Here is a 17,710-nt window from a genome sequence, read left to right as displayed (position 1 = left end):
ATGACAATTGCGCGGTCATGCAACACTGCACACATATGATATTTTTATGTTATTTTCCCCCCACAAATAGAGCTTTCTTTTGGTGGTATTTGATCACCTCTGCGGTTCTTATTTTTTGCGCTATAAACAAAAGAAGTGTGACAAGTTTGAAAAAAACACACCATTTTTTACTTTTTGCTATAATAAATATCCCAATTTTAAAAAAAATTAATAAACATTTTTTCCCTCAGTTTAGGCCGATATGTATTCGTCTACATATTTTTGGTATTAAAAAAAAAACAAAAAAATGCAATAAGCGTATATTGATTGGTTTGCGCAAAAGTTATAGGGCCAGATTCACCAAAAACTATGGCGGCGTACGTTACACCGCCGCAAGTTTTCAGCGTTAGTGCCTGATCCCCAAAACACTTACCTGTAAACTTGCGGCGGTGTAACGTAAACCCGTCCGGCGCAAGCCCGCCCAATTCAAATGGGGTGTGTACCATTTAAATTAGGCGCGCTCCCGCGCCGGACGTTCTGTGCATGCTCCGTTCGCAATTTTCCCGACGTGCTTTGCGCGAAATTACGGCGGCCCGACGTGTTTGTGAATCACGATGTGCGTAACGTACTTACGCCGAAAAAATAAAAAATTCAAAATCGACGTGGGAACGACGGCCATACTTTAACATGGGCTGTGTAAAGTTAAGCCATGTTAAAGCATGACTAACTTTGCGACGGGAAAAAAAGACTTGCGACGATGTAACAAACGCGAAAACCTTCGTGGATCGCCGTAAATGCTCATTTGCATACCCGACGCTGGAAAACGACGCGATCTCCACCCAGCGGCGGCCGAAGTATTGCATCCTAAGATCCGACGGTGTAAGTCAATTACACCTGTCGGATCTAAGGGCTATCTATGCGGAACTGATTCTATGAATCAGCCGCATAGATAGGACAAGAGATACGACGGTGTATCAGGAGATACGCCGTCGTATCTATTCTGTGAATCTGGCCCATAGTGTCTACAAAATAGGGCATAGATTTATGGCATTTTTAATTTTTTACTAGTAATGGTGGCTATCTGCGATTTTTATCCTGACTGGGACATTTCGGCAGACATATCGGACGCTTATGACACATTTTTGTGACCATTCACATTTATACAGCGGCCAGTGCTATAAAAATGCACTGATTACTGTGTAAATGTCACTGACAGGGACAGGGGGCGATCAAGGGGTTAATTGTGTGTCCTAGGGAGTGATTCTAACTGTAGGGGGCGGGTACTCTCAAGGGGAGGAGACCGATCAGTGTTCCTCTGTACTGGGAACATGTGATCGGTCTCCGCCCACCTGACAGGATGTGGATCTATGTGTTTACACATACACAGATCCACGGTCCAGCTGTGTTAACGGGCAATCGCAGATGCCCAGCTGACATCGATACCGGCAGTGAAGCCTTGCACATGCGTGAGCTGTTCTGCTCTTTGTGATTGGTCCCGCAGTCTTCTAGGACCTGTGATGTGCCCCAGAAGACTGCGGGGGAAGGAGGGCCTGAACTTCCACTGGGATTGCTGAGACGATCCAACCTGAAGGAGCAGGTACTTGTCAAAACCCGTCGACCTCCCCTCCTAAAAAGTGCCAAATATTAAAGAGGAGGGGGGTGGATGCAAATAAATGGAACTTCCCCTTTTGGTTAAAGTTCCGCTTTTTAGTGTTCTACACCCGAAAACAAAAATGATGCAGCTTTTCCTACTCAGATGTAAAAGCTGCATTTGTTTTCTTTATTTGGACTTCTCTTCCTTTATTTTCAAAAATGGAAAAAAGGCAAAGTCTGACTATACTGGCCAGACAAGGAGTACACAACATGTAAATAAAATTGTTTTATTACAAAATTATTTAAAAAATCATACAAATATGATTACACGTCCATAAAAGCAATGCTAGATATCTTGCTCATAGCCGTAACCAACTGCAAATAATTGTGTACATGATCATCACTACATTATTCATGACTTGTATGCCTAATATAAGTGTATATGTAAATCTCTACAGGTTTCCCTTAAGTTAGCTTCATCAGGACACATGAAAGATAATAGCAGTTGTCGGTATCTAAAGATTATTATGGGTAAATATAAGCATAGATACTCAGGTATTACCACATATCATCTGCAAGATCCTAATTGGGGGAATCTATGTTTATGTTTAACCAGAACATTCTTTCGTTATAAACTACTGTTAACTTCCATGCGTCCTGATGAAGCTAACTTACATGAAGCAAGTTGGACCTATACATTTTTACATATACTGTACACTTGTATTGGGCATATACCATATTTATCGGTGTCACATGTCCCGGCATTGGACCAGTGTTCTGTCTATCATAGGAGCCGGTCCAGGAGGCGGGACTTCATATTAGAGCGGCTGGCGAGTAAACGGAAGATCCCGCTCTGGAGATTTCTCCCCTGCAGTGCCAGGACAAGATCATCCAGTGCCCAGGGCAGAGATGCCAAAATGCTCCCCCTTTCATTATGTGCAAGCTTATGAGAAAGAGAGAGTACCGCCTGCACCTCCTCCTGGCTCTCCTGCTTGCAGCACTGGGCTGACAGAAGTAGCGATGCCGCTGTCACTACTCCTGTCACCTTATAGTGGAAAGAACTTGTGGTGCCCCCATCTCTACAACATACCTCCCAACTTTCTGAGATGGGAATGAGGGACACCTATCAGCAAAAGTATGTAGGCATAGGACACACACCCTTGCCACGCCCCCTTAAAGGAGAATTGTACAAAAAAAATAAGATTGGTTAAACCCACAAGTGCTTTTTTTTACCACTACTATTTCTTTATATTGGCTTTTGGAATTTACAAATGCAGCAATTTAGAAATCAGATGAAAGGTTTAGCGATGGGAAACACTTTTTGATAGATAAAAAGTGCATTTTATATAAATCTGTATAGATCAGACCAAAATGAGGGACAAATGAGGAGAATGAGGGACAGAGGGACATTGCTCCAAATCAGGGACAGTCCTTCGAAATCAGGGACAGTTGAGAGTTATGCTACAATACACGCTGTGCCGGGGGCAGCTCCCCTTTCTGCCCACCCCTTGTCCTGGGCCTGCTCCACTGTCACCTTTCTACCTCTTGGTGTCAGGAAAACTTGTCAGATGTGACTAATGCTGATAGAAGAGGTATGAGGAAGCAGACAGAAATGACACTTAGTGCTCTTGATTGAGAAAAGTACACACTATAGAGGGATATGCTTTAATGATCACATACTGCATGTATGTGTCAACAGGCGTCCAAGGGTTCTGTGCTGAGAATGTGCTCCCTGTGTAACGATCGGTAGCTGGTGGGATTGCTGATCCTATCCCCCCCGGGCATACAGACCCCGTTTAAGGGGCACGGGGCTTGCCAGGTTCTTCATGCTTCACCCATATCAGTTTAAACCAAAGCTTTGCTGCCACCATCCCTGATAACTCTAGCCAAGTCGACAAATCCGCGTGCCAAACTCTCACAGCTGTCCAACCGAGACAGGAAGCTTTCTGTCACAATAACTACCTTCGTTTTAAATGACTCAGTAATTAGTAAATGCCTCCCCTTGAATACGGAATATTGCTTCCACAAATAGAACAAACAAGTAGTTACAGATTAGACATGCTCTGTGTCTGTGCCACTAAACACGAGCGCTCAGCCAAATTCCCATAGCAACCAGGAGAGCATCAACGTGTGACACAGAGAAAGACTTCTGACAGCCGGTTACATCACCGGCCTGTCTCAGCGCCGCCGGTTGCGCCGATGTTTTGTTGCCTATATCCCTTATGCAGGATTGAAATATAAACCAGCAGGGAGTACACAGAGATAAAAAACATAGGGCTAGATTCAGGTAGATTTGCGTATTGTTACGGCGGCGCAGCGTATCGTATTTATGCTACGCCGCCGTAAGTCAGAGAGGCAAGTGCTGTATTCACAAAGCACTTGCCTCCTAAGTTACGGCGGTGTAGCGTAAATGGGGCCGGCGTAAGCGCGCATAATTCAAATGAGGATGAGGGGGCGTGTTTTATGTTAATTATTGGTGACCCGACGTGATTGAGGTTTTTCCCGAACGGCGCATGCCCCGTCCGTGGAATTTCCCAGTGTGCATTGCTCCAAAGTACGCCGCCAGGACGTCATTGGTTTCAACGTGAACGTAAATTACGTCCAGCCCCATTCAGGGACGAGTTACGCAAACGACGTAAAATTTTCAAATTTCGACGCGGGAACGAGGGGAATTTAACATTGCGAACGCCTCCTAATAGCAGGAGTAACTTTACGCCGAAAAAGCCTAACGTAAAAAAATAGCGCTGGGCGTACGTACGTTTGAGAATCGGCGTATCTACCTAATTAGCATATTCCTTGCGTAAATCGACGGAAGCGCCACCTAGCGGCCAGCGTAAAATTGCAACTAAGATACGACGGCGTAAGAGACTTACGCCAGTCGGATCTTAGTCAAATCTATGCGTAACTGATTCTAAGAAATCAGAGATACGTCCGTATCTGGAGATACGCCGTCGTATCTCCTTACTGAATCTAGCCCATAGGGGCTCATTCAATGAGCAGCAAACAGCCAGGTGCAGCGCTCATTACCTTGACATTAGTTTGGTTAATACGGGTTTTTTCAGGTTACTGCACTTCGCACTGATTATTGAACAAGCCTGACAGCTTGCCTTTAGCCCCCATTCACACTGGCGTGATTCGACATGCGATTTGACAGTTTAAATCGCATGTCAAATTGGAGCCCATTTCTGGCAATAGGAGCTTCCCAATCGACTTTGTGGCACCGCACCGATTTCTAAAAGTAGTTCCTGCACTACTTTTGGTGACTACAGGGGCGATTTCAATAGATATCTGTGCATGAACCCACACAAATGTCTTTCAAGTCGCCTTGGACTAAAATGCGTCTTTGAAATTATGCGAGTTCAGATGAGCTTGCACGATTTCAGAGCCGCGTTCAGTGTAAACGAGGGCTTAGAATCACTTTAACCACCCGCTGCAGTTATACTGCGGAAACGTGGCTCGGCTGTGCAAATCGCCGTAGGTGTACGTTGGCTCGTGAATTCGCTTTTGTGGGAGCTCACGCCGCTCCCATTGGCCAGCGAGGGAGCCAATCAGTGGGTGGGGTGGACTCGATGTCCGCGGGTCGCCCGTGATCTTCCTCTGCAGTGACAGAGTGGGGATCTGCCTGTGTAAACAAGACAAATCTCAGATCTGTGTGTTGTCCCAATGAGCCCTTCCCCCATACAGTTAGAACAGTGGTTCTCAACCTTGCTAGTGGCGTGACCCCTTGATAAAATTTCCCAAGTTGTGGGGACCCCTAAGGCCCCTTTCAGACGTCCGCTCCGCCTGTCCGTTTTTACAAGTCCGTTAACGGACTTGTAATACATCCCTATGGGATCGCGTCCGTTAGTGGATGGAGCATCCGCTAGCGTCCGTCGGGATCCGGTTTTTGGACGGAAGAAAACCCTATTTTGGACGGACAGACGGTCCGTCTGCATCCGGTTCCCCATAGGGCAGAGCGGAGCTGAGACAGGGCGGCCTCTGCACTGTGTGCGGGGACCGCCCTAACCGCCGACAGCTCAGCGGGGACCCCCGCTGAGCCGACGGAGACACACGGAGCGGACCCAGAAACGGTCCGCTCCGTGTGAAAGAGCCCTTACAGTAAAATTATTTTCATAGCGTGGGTTGAAAGCACCCAAGGCAAGACAAGTAATTTGCGCCCCTAACCCATGGACATTTAGCGCTCCCTGAGTGCTTTCCGCTCGAACAGTATTAAAACCCCTTATAGTACATTGTAGGATGTACCACTCTTTCTTTGTTCAACTTTCCCTTTCATCTCTCTCTATCCTAATTCCTTGTTTTTTCCCCCATCCCTCCCTCTAACTCAGGCATGTCCAAAGTCAGGCCCGGGGGCCAAATGCGGCCCACCTGTTGATTTGATATGGCCCCCCTGGGGATTTGGATATATATATTGTTTGTGGCCCCCAGGGCCACAAATGATATATACTGTATTTACTGTTATATACTGTTCTGTCTATCATAGGAGGCAGGAATTTGTATTAAAGAGGCCACAGGGTAAACAAGACATTCTCCTGTTTGTAATCTGTTGGCACTCATCCCACCCAATCCCTCTGCCCTCCGAGGCTGCAGATGGGCATTGTTCAGGCTGCACTGATGGCAATGGTAAGGCTGCATTTATGGCACATGTGAGGCTGCATTTATGGCACATGTGAGGCTGCATTTATGGCACATGTGAGGCTGCATTGGTTGTAATGGTGAGGTTGCAATGGTAAGGCTGCATTGGTTGCAATGGTAAGGCTGCATTCATGGCAATTGTAAGGCTGCATTCATGGCAATGGTGAGGCTGCATTCAAGGCAATGGTAAGCCTGTGCGTGTTATACGCCGATAAATACGGTATATCCAAATAACACGCCCAAGCTCATCCTTAGTCCTAAGCAGCGCTCTGGGATTCGTTGGGGCCACAAATAAAATATATACAGTATATCCAAATAACACGCCCAAGCTCATCTCTTCACCACACACAGCCACAAAGGCAAGAGAATTCTTGTTGGGCCATGTATTAGTGCTCAGACTAACACACTTAGGCAGAATTTTAATGATTCAAAGAATGTCAGGCAAAATATTCGGCCCTCACGCATGTTCACTTAATCAAATATGGCCCTCTTTGAAAAAAGTTTGGACACCCCTGCTCTAACTGAAAGTAAATTCCCTTACTATGCTGGCTCTGCTAGATGTAATATTACAATTATTTTTTTGGGGTGAACCCCCGCTTTAAGTGGTTAAATGGACTGTAGTGTGTTTGTGCAAATGCACTAAATTCATAGGTGTGAACCAGGCCTCAATCTACAAACATCCCTTACCTGCATAGGCAGATTTTTTTGGTAAAGGTGAACGATCCTTTTAAGGCTGGATTCACACCTATGGCATTTTTAGTGCTTTTTGCATTTCGCAGATTTGCACTACAGAACGTGTTCCATAGGAAACCATGTTAAATGGACTGTAGTGCAAATCTGCAAGAAGCACTAAAAATGCACAGGTGTGAATCCAGCCTTAGTGAAGACTAAGGTGACAGGATTGTATGATAATCGCTATGGCGACACATGGCGGTGCAGCGGTGAGTTATGTCTGTAGCGGCCTGCTCTGGCTCTGGGCTTCCTGCCCCGCTGTGCACCAGGTTGTCTCCCTGTCAGGATTCGTGTTCCTTTTACAGAATGCCTCCGCTACCTGAAGTGAGAACATTTCATGTGCAGAAAATAAAAAAAACCTGGGGTTTGATGTATTTTTTTAGATTCTGCTGTGACAACTCTACCAGAAGTAATAAATATTGTATAAAGCCTGTCCGCATAGTGCAACCACCAAGCCTGATTCCTGATTCCCATAGCAACGCTGGGCTAGATTTACTTATCTCAGAAACAAATACACCAGCGTGGCAGCCGGGCCCCGGCGTCTTCACAGGAGAGAACGCTTCCCTGCCTTCCACACCGCCTGGAAAGATTCTGTCAAGAGAACCTGTCATTCACACACTATTACCTGAGATGAAGCAATATTCAGCTCAACATTCTTAAAGGGTTAGTCCACCTTTTACCAAAAAAAAAAGAAAAAAAAGAACACAAAGCCCCGCCCACTGTATATATTGCACTGCCCACATTTTATGTTATCGGCACAGAATTTCTCTACACTATGTTTAAAATATATGTTTAACCACTTGATCTCCATAAGATTTACCCCCCTTCATGACCAGGCCATTTTTTGGGATACGGCACTGCGCTACTTTAACTGACAATTGCGCGATCATGCAACGCTGTGCCCAAACAAAAATGTATGTCATTTTTTTCCCCACAAATAAAGCTTTCTTTGGGCGGTATTACATCACCTCTGCATTTCTTATTTTTTGCGTTATAAACAAAAAAATTCAAATAAACCTGACAATTTTGAAAAAATAAACAATATTTTTAACTTTTTGCTATAAAAACACCCAATAAAAAATTTAAAAAAAATCGAATTCCATCATCAGTTTAGGCCAATATGTATTCTGCTACATATATTTGGCAAGAAAATCCCAATAAGCGTATATTAATTGGTTTGCGCAAAAGTTATAGGGCCAGATTCTTGTACATCCGCGTAAAATTGTGCGGGCGTAACGTATCTGATTTAAGTTATGCCTTCGCAACTTACACGGGCAAGTGCTGTATTCTCAAAGCACTTGCTTCGTAAGTTGCGGCGGCGTAGCGTAAATCGGCCGGCGTAAGCCCGCCTAATTCAAATTTGGATCAGGGGGGCGTGTTTTATGTAAATGTACTGTGACCCGACGTGATTGACGTTTTTCCCGAACGGCGCATGCGCCGTCCGTGGAATTTCCCAGTGTGCATTGCTCCAAAGTACGCCGCAAGGACGTCATTGGTTTCGACGTGAACGTAAATGACGTCCAGCCCCATTCACGGATGACTAACACAAACGACGTAACTTTTTCAAATTTCGACGCGGGAACGACGGCCATACTTAACATTGTTACGCCGCACTTATGCCACCATATAGCAGGGGCAACTATACGCCGGGAAAAGCCTAACGTAAACGGCGCCACTTTACTGCGTCGGCCGGGCGTATGTTCAGGAATTCGCGTATCTACCTAATTTGCATACTGGACGCGGAATTCGACGGAAGTGCCACCTAGCGGCCAGCGTAAATATGCATTTACGATACGACGGTGTAACACAGCCTTAGGCCCCGTACACACCATAGAATCCATCCGCTGAAAAATCCCAGCAGATGGGTTTCAGCGGATAGATCCTATGGTGTGTACACGCCAGCGGATCTGTTTCCACGGATATTTCTCCCCTGGGATGGATTCCAGCAGATCGAAATATTTGCTGACATGCCAAGCAAATCCATCTGCTGGAATCCATCCCAACGGATGGATCCGCTGGTCTGTATAGACTGACCGGATCCATCCGTCCGAAGGGATCCCCCGCATGCGTCGTAATGATTCGACGCATGCGTGGAATTCCTTATATGACAGCGTCGCGCACGTCGCCGCGTCATAATCGCGGCGACGGCGAGACACGTCATCGCCAGAGGATTTCGGCGCGGATTTCAATGCGATGGTGTGTACACTCCATCGCATGAAAATCCGCCGAAATCCTCGAGAGGATTTATCCGCGGAAACGGTCCGCTGGACCGTATTCGCGTATAAATTCTCTCGTGTGTATGGGGCCTAAGAGATACGACGGCGTATCTCGTTTAAGAATCTGGGCCATAGTGTCTAAAAACGATGGGATTTTTTTGTTACTAATAATGGCGGCGATCAGCGACTTATAAAGGGACTGCGATTTTGCGTCAGACACTAACTGACACTTTGCAGGAACCAGTGACACTAATACAGTCATCAGTGCTAAAAAAATTCACTGTCACTGTACTAATGACATTGGCAGGGAAGGGGTTAAAAATCAAGGGCGTTCAAAGGGTTAACTCTGTTCCTAGCCAGTGTTTTAGTGTACTGTGTAAGGTGCTTTTACTAGGGGATGTGATGTAATTTATTCTCTGCTTGGCAGGGACACAAATCTTATCCCTTCCCTCCTGTCAGAACGACGATCTGCCTGGTTTACATAGGCAGATCACCGTTCTGGTTCTCTGCCTAACAATCGGTGGTAGACGGCTGACATCGAGTCTGCGGTACCCACAGATCAGCTCCCCCTGTCTATAATCACTGCAGGGTCGAGGAGATCTGGTGCAGCCAAGCCGCCTTGCTGCCGTATATCTAGGTTATACGATCGGCAAACAGTTAATTATTTAAGAAAATGTAGAAAAACGAATCTTACATTAAAGGAAAACTGTCAGACTGTGTCACTCGCTACAGGCGTGTGCAAGTATACAGGGTGTGCTGGATCATCATACAGGCATACAATGCAAGATGTCATATAGAAAATTATAGACCCCTCACCTTCCAAACAACCCCCCTTCACAAATAGCATTAGATCCTACTCATAGATAATATCTGAACCCCCCCCCCCCCGTACACCGCTTCACAAATAAAACCAGACCCCCTTAATCCCCTTTCACAAAAATGTTCTCCCATCCCAAAAATTATCACATACTTGCATGTACAGTCCCAAACAACACCAGACTTTCTGTATCCTCCCACAAGAAAATACCAAAACCCCTGTAGCCCCTATTCTTAGATAACACCAGATCCCTAGACCCCCAAATCCCAGATAACACCAGAACCGCTGTATCTCCTACTCCGATAACACCAGCCCCTCTAAACCTACTCTCTTAGATAACACTAGACCCCCGGTATGCCCCACACCTGGACAAAACCAGACCCCATAAACCCCCCTATTCTTAGGTAGCACCAAACCACCCCCCCCCCCCACCCATGCTAGATAACACCAGACCCCTATGCCCTGACTCCTTGATAACACCAGACCCCCTATACTGCAACTCCTAGATAACACCAGACCCCTATACCACCACTCCTAGATAACACCAGACCCCCTATGCCCTGTTTCCTTGATAACACCAGACCCCTATACCGCCACTCCTAGATAACACCAGACCCCTATACCGCCACTATAACACCAGACCCCTATACCACCACTCCTAGATAACACCAGACCCCCTATACTGCCACTATAACACCAGACCCCCTATACCGCCACTCCTAGATAACACCAGACCCCATTATACCGCCACTCCTAGATAACACCAGACCCCCATACCACCACTCCTAGATAACACCAGACGCCTATGCCCTGACTCCTTGATAACACCAGACCCCTATACCGCCACTCCTAGATAACACCAGACCCCTATACCGCCACTCCTAGATAACACCAGACCCCTATACCGCCACTATAACACCAGACCCCCTATACCACCACTATAACATCAGACCCCCTATACCGCCACTCCTTGATAACACCAGACCCCCTATACCGCCACTCCTTGATAACACCAGACCCCTATACCGCCACTCCTAGATAACACCAGACCCCACTATACTGCCACTCCTTGATAACACCAGACCCCTATACCGCCACTCCTAGATAACACCAGACCCCCATACCACCACTCCTAGATAACACCAGACCCCTATGCCCTGACTCCTTGATAACACCAGACCCCTATACCGCCACTCCTAGATAACACCAGACCCCTATACTGCCACTCCTAGATAACACTAGACCCCCTATACCGCCACTATAACACCAGACCCCTATACCACCACTATAACATCAGACCCCCTATACCGCCACTCCTTGATAACACCAGACCCCACTATACTGCCACTCCTAGATAACACCAGACCCCTATACCGCCACTCCTAGATAACACCAGACCCCCTATACTGCTGCTCCTAGATAACACCAGACCCCCTATACTGCCGCTCCTAGATAACACCAGACCCCCTATAACATCACTCCTAGATGACACCAGACCCCTACACCACCACTCCTTGATAACACCAGACCCCCTATACCAGCACTCCTTGATAACACCAGACCCCCTAATACCGCCACTCCTTGATAACACCAGACTCCCTATACCATCATTCTTAGATAACACCAGACCCCTATACCGCCACTCCTTGATAATACCAGACACCCTACACCACCACTATAACACTATAACACCAGACCCCTATACTGTCACTCCTAGATAACACCCGACCCCCTATACCGCCACAATAACACCAGACCCCCTATACTGCCACTCGTAGATAACACCAGACCCCGTATACGCCACTCCTTGATAACACCATTGAGAGGAAAAACGTCAGTTTTGACAGTTATTCATAGCATGTGTTGAATGCAATTGTTTAAATTTATGGATTTAGTTTCGCCTTAAGGCTCCGTTTACACTTATGCGACTTGTCATGCGACTTTGTACACAACAAGTTGCAGCCCTTTGATTTCAATTGAAACCTAGTGCAATCTATGCAACCTAAAGTCGCAGCAATTTTGAAAAAGGTTCCGTTCAAACCCAGCGGGCTGAACGAAAAAAAAACTTAAGAGCTTGGGATGAGATCCTACACTAACAATCTGATGTTAGTACAGCCATCTCCCCCCGCTGAGCTATTATGTTTTGAAAGGAGGACTGCCCCTGGGAGAACAAACCGACCAATAGCTGAGAGCGTTGATTGGATGCCGATCAGCAAACCTTTTCTGCTAATGGCCCTTTAACAGAAGCCGGACGTTCAGCTGGCTACTGTCGGACCATCTGCAATACACACGGTCCGAATATTGGCTGGTTTCTATTGAACTGGCCGATACTGCCCGATATTCAGCCTGTGTATACAGGGCTTTAGTGTTTCCCAAAACAATTATGGCGGTCATACACAAATTATTATTTTTTTTATCCAATCAATCTGCGTTTTGATCAAAATGATCAATCAATCTGCAAAAAATCGAATAGCCTTAACTTCATATCCAATCGATTTAGACTGTTTTTAGATTTAGATATGATCAAACGGATTCGATCAGCCAAAGCACACATTTTTCTTTGTTTTGCATTAATCAGCAGCATTGAAATACATGTTCATATAAGTATTTTGATGGATCAGATTACATGGTGGATCTAAAAAGTAGGATTGTAAGTAAGGTAGATGGGAACAACAAAGTATGAAAGTAAGGTAGGAGCAAAAATTGTTTCTGGACAGCCGCACTCTGAACAAGTTGTAGCCTTTATTAAAAAAAGAACAGCACTACAAGTCACAGCAAAATAAAATAAAACCCGACTGCTGACGCGTTTCGCACTGAAACTAGTGCTTAGACCAGGGGTGTCAAACTCAAATTACCTGAGGACCACAAGACAAGTTTCCATATCCCATGGGGGGCCACATGCAAACTTTCAAACTTCAAAAACAGTACTGGTGTCAGCGAACGCATTATTAACCCTGACCACTACACTGCACCATGACCACTACACTACACACTGACCACTCACCATCAGGGTACAGCACATCAGGGCACAGGGCACAGGGCACAGCACACATGAGTGCACAGCGCACATCAAGGTACAAAGCCCAGCACATCAGGGTACAAAGCCCAGCACATCAGGGTACAGGGCACATCAGAGCACAGCACATAGGGGTACAGCACAACAGGCCACATCAGGGTGCACGGCACATCAGGGCAGGGCATATCAGGACAGGGCACATGGCACAGTGCAGGACATGGCACATCAGGGCACAGCACATCAGGACAGGGCACATGGCACATCAGGGTACAGGGCACATGAAACAGCACATCAGGGTACAAAGCCCAGCACATCAGGGTACATGGGGCACATCAGGGTACATGGGGCACATGGCACATCAGGGTACATGGGCCACATCAGGGTACATGGGGCACAATCAGAGCACATCAGGGCACAATCAGAGCACATCAGGGCACATGGGGCATATCAGGGCACATGGGGCACATACGAGCACACCAGGGCACATGAGAGCATATCAGGGCACAATCAGGGAACATGGGGCACATCAGGGAACATGGGGCACATGAGAGCACATCAGGGCACATGGCACATCAGGGTACAGGACATGGCACATCAGGGCACAGCACATCAGGACAGGGCACATTGCACATCAGGTTACAGGGCACATGAAACAGCACATCAGGGTACAAAGCCCAGCACATCAGGGTACCCCATGTACCCTAATGTGCTGGGCTTTGTACCCTGATGTGCTGTTTCATGTGCCCTGTACCCTGATGTGCCATGTGCCCTGATGTGCTGGGCTTTGTACCCTGATGTGCTGTTTCATGTGCCCTTTACCCTGATGTGCCATGTGCCCTGTCCTGATGTGCTGTGCCCTGATGTGCCATATCCTGTACCCTGATGTGCCATGTGCCCTGTCCTGATGTGCTGTGCCCCATGTGCCCTGATGTGCTCTCATGTGCCCCATGTTCCCTGGTATGCCCCATATTCCCTGATTGTGCCCTGATGTGCTCTCATGTGCCCCATGGCACATCAGGGTACATGGGCCACATCAGGGCACAATCAGAGCACATGGGGCATATCAGGGCACATACGAGCACACCAGGGCACAATCAGGGCACATCAGGGCACAATCAGGGAACATGGGGCACATGAGAGCACATCAGGGCACATGGGGCACAGCACATCAGGACAGGGCACATGGCACATCAGGGTACAGGGCACAGGGTACCCTGATGTACAGAGCCCAGCACATCAGGGTACATGGGGCACATGGCACATTGGGGCACATGAGGGTACATGGGGCACATCAGGGCACAATCAGGGCACAAGAGAGCACAATCAGGGCACATGAGAGCACAATCAGGGCACATGAGAGCACATCAGGGAACATGAGAGCAAATCAGGGCACATGAGAGCAAATCAGGGAACATGAGAGCAAATCAGGGCACATGAGAGCAAATCAGGGCACATGAGAGCAAATCAGGGCACATCAGGGCACAATCAGGGCACATGGGAGCACATCAGGGCACATGGGAGCACATCAGGGTACATGGGAGCACATCAGGGCACATGAGAGCACATGAGGGCACATGAGAGCACATGAGGGCACATCAGAGCACATCAGGGCACAATCAGGGCACATGAGAGCACATCAGGGCACATGAGAGCACATCAGGGCACATATGAGCACATTGGGGCACATGAGAGCACACCAGGGCACAGGTCAGCATTTACTTGTTGTTTTCTTCAAAGGCAGAGTAGCGCAGGAAGCGTCTGTCATAAGTTCACTTGTCTCTCATGTCACGCTGCTATTCCCCGGCAGCCCCTCTTTTCTCGTCCATCTCAGATGATGTCACAAGCAAATAGGGATGGACGAGAAGAGAGGAGGGGCCGCCGGGGAGTAGCAGTGTGACATAAGAGACAAGTGAACTTATGACAGACGCTTCCTGCGCTACTCTTCATGCACCTCGATCTACACTTCCGCGGCACCCGCCCTGCCTGCGGGCCATTTAAAACCGGTCCACGGGCCGCAAATGGCCTGCGGGCCGGTACTTTGAGACCCCTGGCTTAGACATAAGCACTAGCTACGACTAAGCACTAGTTTCAGTGCGAAATGCGTCAGTGGTCGGGTTTTATTTTATGTTGCTGTGACTTGTAGTGCTGTCCTTTTTTTAATAAAGGCTACAACTTGTTCAGTGTGCGGCTGTCCAGAAACAATTTTTGTTCCTGCTTTGCTAAGTGCATTGCCTGCACCTGAGTTGTCTGCAACGGAGGATATTCATCTGGGTTCCCACCTGGAGCGCTATTCCCTTTTCCTATGAAAATAAGGTACAATCATTAACTATCATTCGCAATCCACTTGCCCCTGTGTGGTATATCGGCCAAAACGGTTATTCTAATCGGAAGAGATCAGAAGTGAATATCATTTATCTAAGCATGTATGGACACCAATAGGGCTTATTTACACTTGTAGTTGGGGGGGGGGGGGGGGGGGGGGGTTTAAAACATGCGGTTGCAACACAATTTTACTGCCCCCAACTGTTCTCTCTTAAACTGCAAAGACATGGGTGTACACAAGCAAATCATCAGGAATTAAACCCCCTTCTGTGTTTAGCGGGCACTACCGCTCGCCAAACGTGAGCCATTCAGGTAAATGGGGATGCGTTGCAACCTCCCTGCAACTGCGGTAGTTCGTCATTTAGGGGGTTAAAACCAGCGGTGAGGAGGCAACATATCCTCACTGTCTGTAAAGTGCCTCTAAAAGGTGATCCTACAGTGGATCACTTTTCAGAGGAGCAGCAGTCCTTGCCTAATGTGTAAATTAGCCCCTACAATTAAGGCATGCATTAAATGACAACAATCACAGTTGCTTGTGTGCTTATGTAAGCTCTCAACCAACCTGTCAAGCCATCAAATGGCAGGTGTCATAGTGCAGCACCATGGCAACTGCAGTGACTTCATGCTGACCCATGCGCTCTCTCAGCTCCTTAGTTGGCATAACAGAATCAAAGACCAGAGAACCATAGTTATTAGGCCTCTTAACCACAAACAATAAGAACTTTACACATCACAAACTAAAGTTTTCCATCTTGGGAGAACCAAGAACCAGTGGCAGGTGGTGCTCAATATTTGGGGGGGGGCGGCAAACAAACCCCCCCCACTCGCACCGTACCCGCTTCCTGATTGGCCGGGAGAAGAAACAGGAATACAATAGCGAACATTAATATGCCATTGTCACACAACTGGGTGGGCTCAGGTTGCAGTGCTCTGCGCCCAAGCCCACCCTTTTTTTGAACAAAATTAGAGCCTCTAATCACATGCTTAACAAAAAAAAAAAAAAAACATTGAAATCCATGCGTCCGGTGCCCTGCATGTAGATTAGGGGCTGGGCGCTGCCAAGAACCTTAGACAAACCAATCTTTCATATAATTGTGGAGAGGTATGCTTTACATGTTGTACAAATGCATTTTCTGAAGGGCACCAGGAGGCGCCATCTGTGTCACCAGCTGTACCTTGGCTTTCTCCAACTGTGTCTGGGCCTGCCGCTCTGCTTCCCTGCGCACCGCCTCTCTGTCTTCCTCCAAGGAGACATCAGAATCGGATGGACGGCTGGTGTAGGAGTCCGCCGAACCCTGCAGAGATAAGGAAATGCGTTAACTGCTGCAAAGACACCACATTTCAAGTCATTTTACATGCAATTTTGGCCCTTATGCCCATTGGATGTGTGTGCAAAAAAACTCAGCCAATGTTTATAGACAGCGATAAAGAGAAACAGTGGGCCAGATCCACAAACAATTAGATTGGCGCAGCGTATGTGAGATACGCTACGCCGCTGTAACTTACTTGTTAATTCTTTGAATCAACAAAGAATTTGCGCCGTAAGTTACGGCGGTATAGTGTATCTCTCGGCGCGTAATTCAAATTGGCGATTAGGGGGCGTGTTTCATTTAAATGAAGCGTGTCCCCGCGCCGAATGAACTGCGCATGCGCCGTCCCTAAATTTCCCGCCGTGCATTGCGCTAAATGATGTCGCAACAACGTCATTTTTTTAACTTAGACATGAATTACGTCCATCCCTATTCACGGACGACTTACGCAAAAAAAAAAAAAAATTAAAATTTTGACGCGGGAACGACGGCCATACTTAACATGGCAAGTCTATCTATACGCCGCAAAATACCAGCTTTAACTATACGCCGGAAAAAGCCGACTAGAGACGACGTAAGAGAATGCACGTTCGTGGATCGTCGGAAATAGCTAATTTGCATACCCGACGCGGAAAACGACGCGAACTCCACCCAGCGGACGCCGAAGTATTGCATCTACGATCCGAAGGCGTACGAAGCCGTACGCCTGTCGGATCGAACCCAGATGCCGTCGTATCTAGGTTTGAAGATTCAAACTAAAAATACGACGCGGGAAATTTGAAAGTACGCCGGCGTATCAGTAGATACGACGGCGTACTCTCTCTGTGGATCTGGCCCAATGTATCTCTTGGTTCTTTTAAATCAGGGGTCCTCAAACTTTTTAAAGTTCACGGTCCGGTCCGTTGGGGGGCCTGACTGTAGTTTAAAAAAATATGAACCTATGCACACATCTCATTTGAAGTGCAAAAAAAACAGGAAAACCCAATACAATATTTAAGAACAATTTTAATCAACATAAACTTATTAGTATTTCACAGACTCCCCTCATCACAGAACACCTCCCCAACATAGACCCCCCTCATCACGGAACCCC

The 17,710-nt window shown here is 47.1% G+C and overlaps 1 protein-coding gene across 7 annotated transcripts in view; it reads right to left on the bottom strand.

Moving 5' to 3' along the window:
* CACNB2 (calcium voltage-gated channel auxiliary subunit beta 2) overlaps positions 1-17,710 on the bottom strand; it is a 391,254-nt gene that overhangs the window by 121,316 nt on the left and 252,228 nt on the right. For all 7 annotated transcript variants that reach the window (XM_040352479.1, XM_040352483.1, XM_040352484.1 and 4 more), the window contains one exon: positions 16,483-16,602. In XM_040352479.1, the coding sequence (XP_040208413.1) occupies positions 16,483-16,602 (120 nt within the window). The remainder of the gene's footprint in view (positions 1-16,482; positions 16,603-17,710) is intronic.

This window comes from Rana temporaria, chromosome 5, assembly GCF_905171775.1.
Source record: "Rana temporaria chromosome 5, aRanTem1.1, whole genome shotgun sequence".
Classification (NCBI taxonomy): Eukaryota; Metazoa; Chordata; class Amphibia; order Anura; family Ranidae; genus Rana; species Rana temporaria.
The sequence above is the reverse complement of the archived record's forward strand: the minus strand, read 5'-3'. Positions and strand labels throughout refer to the sequence as shown.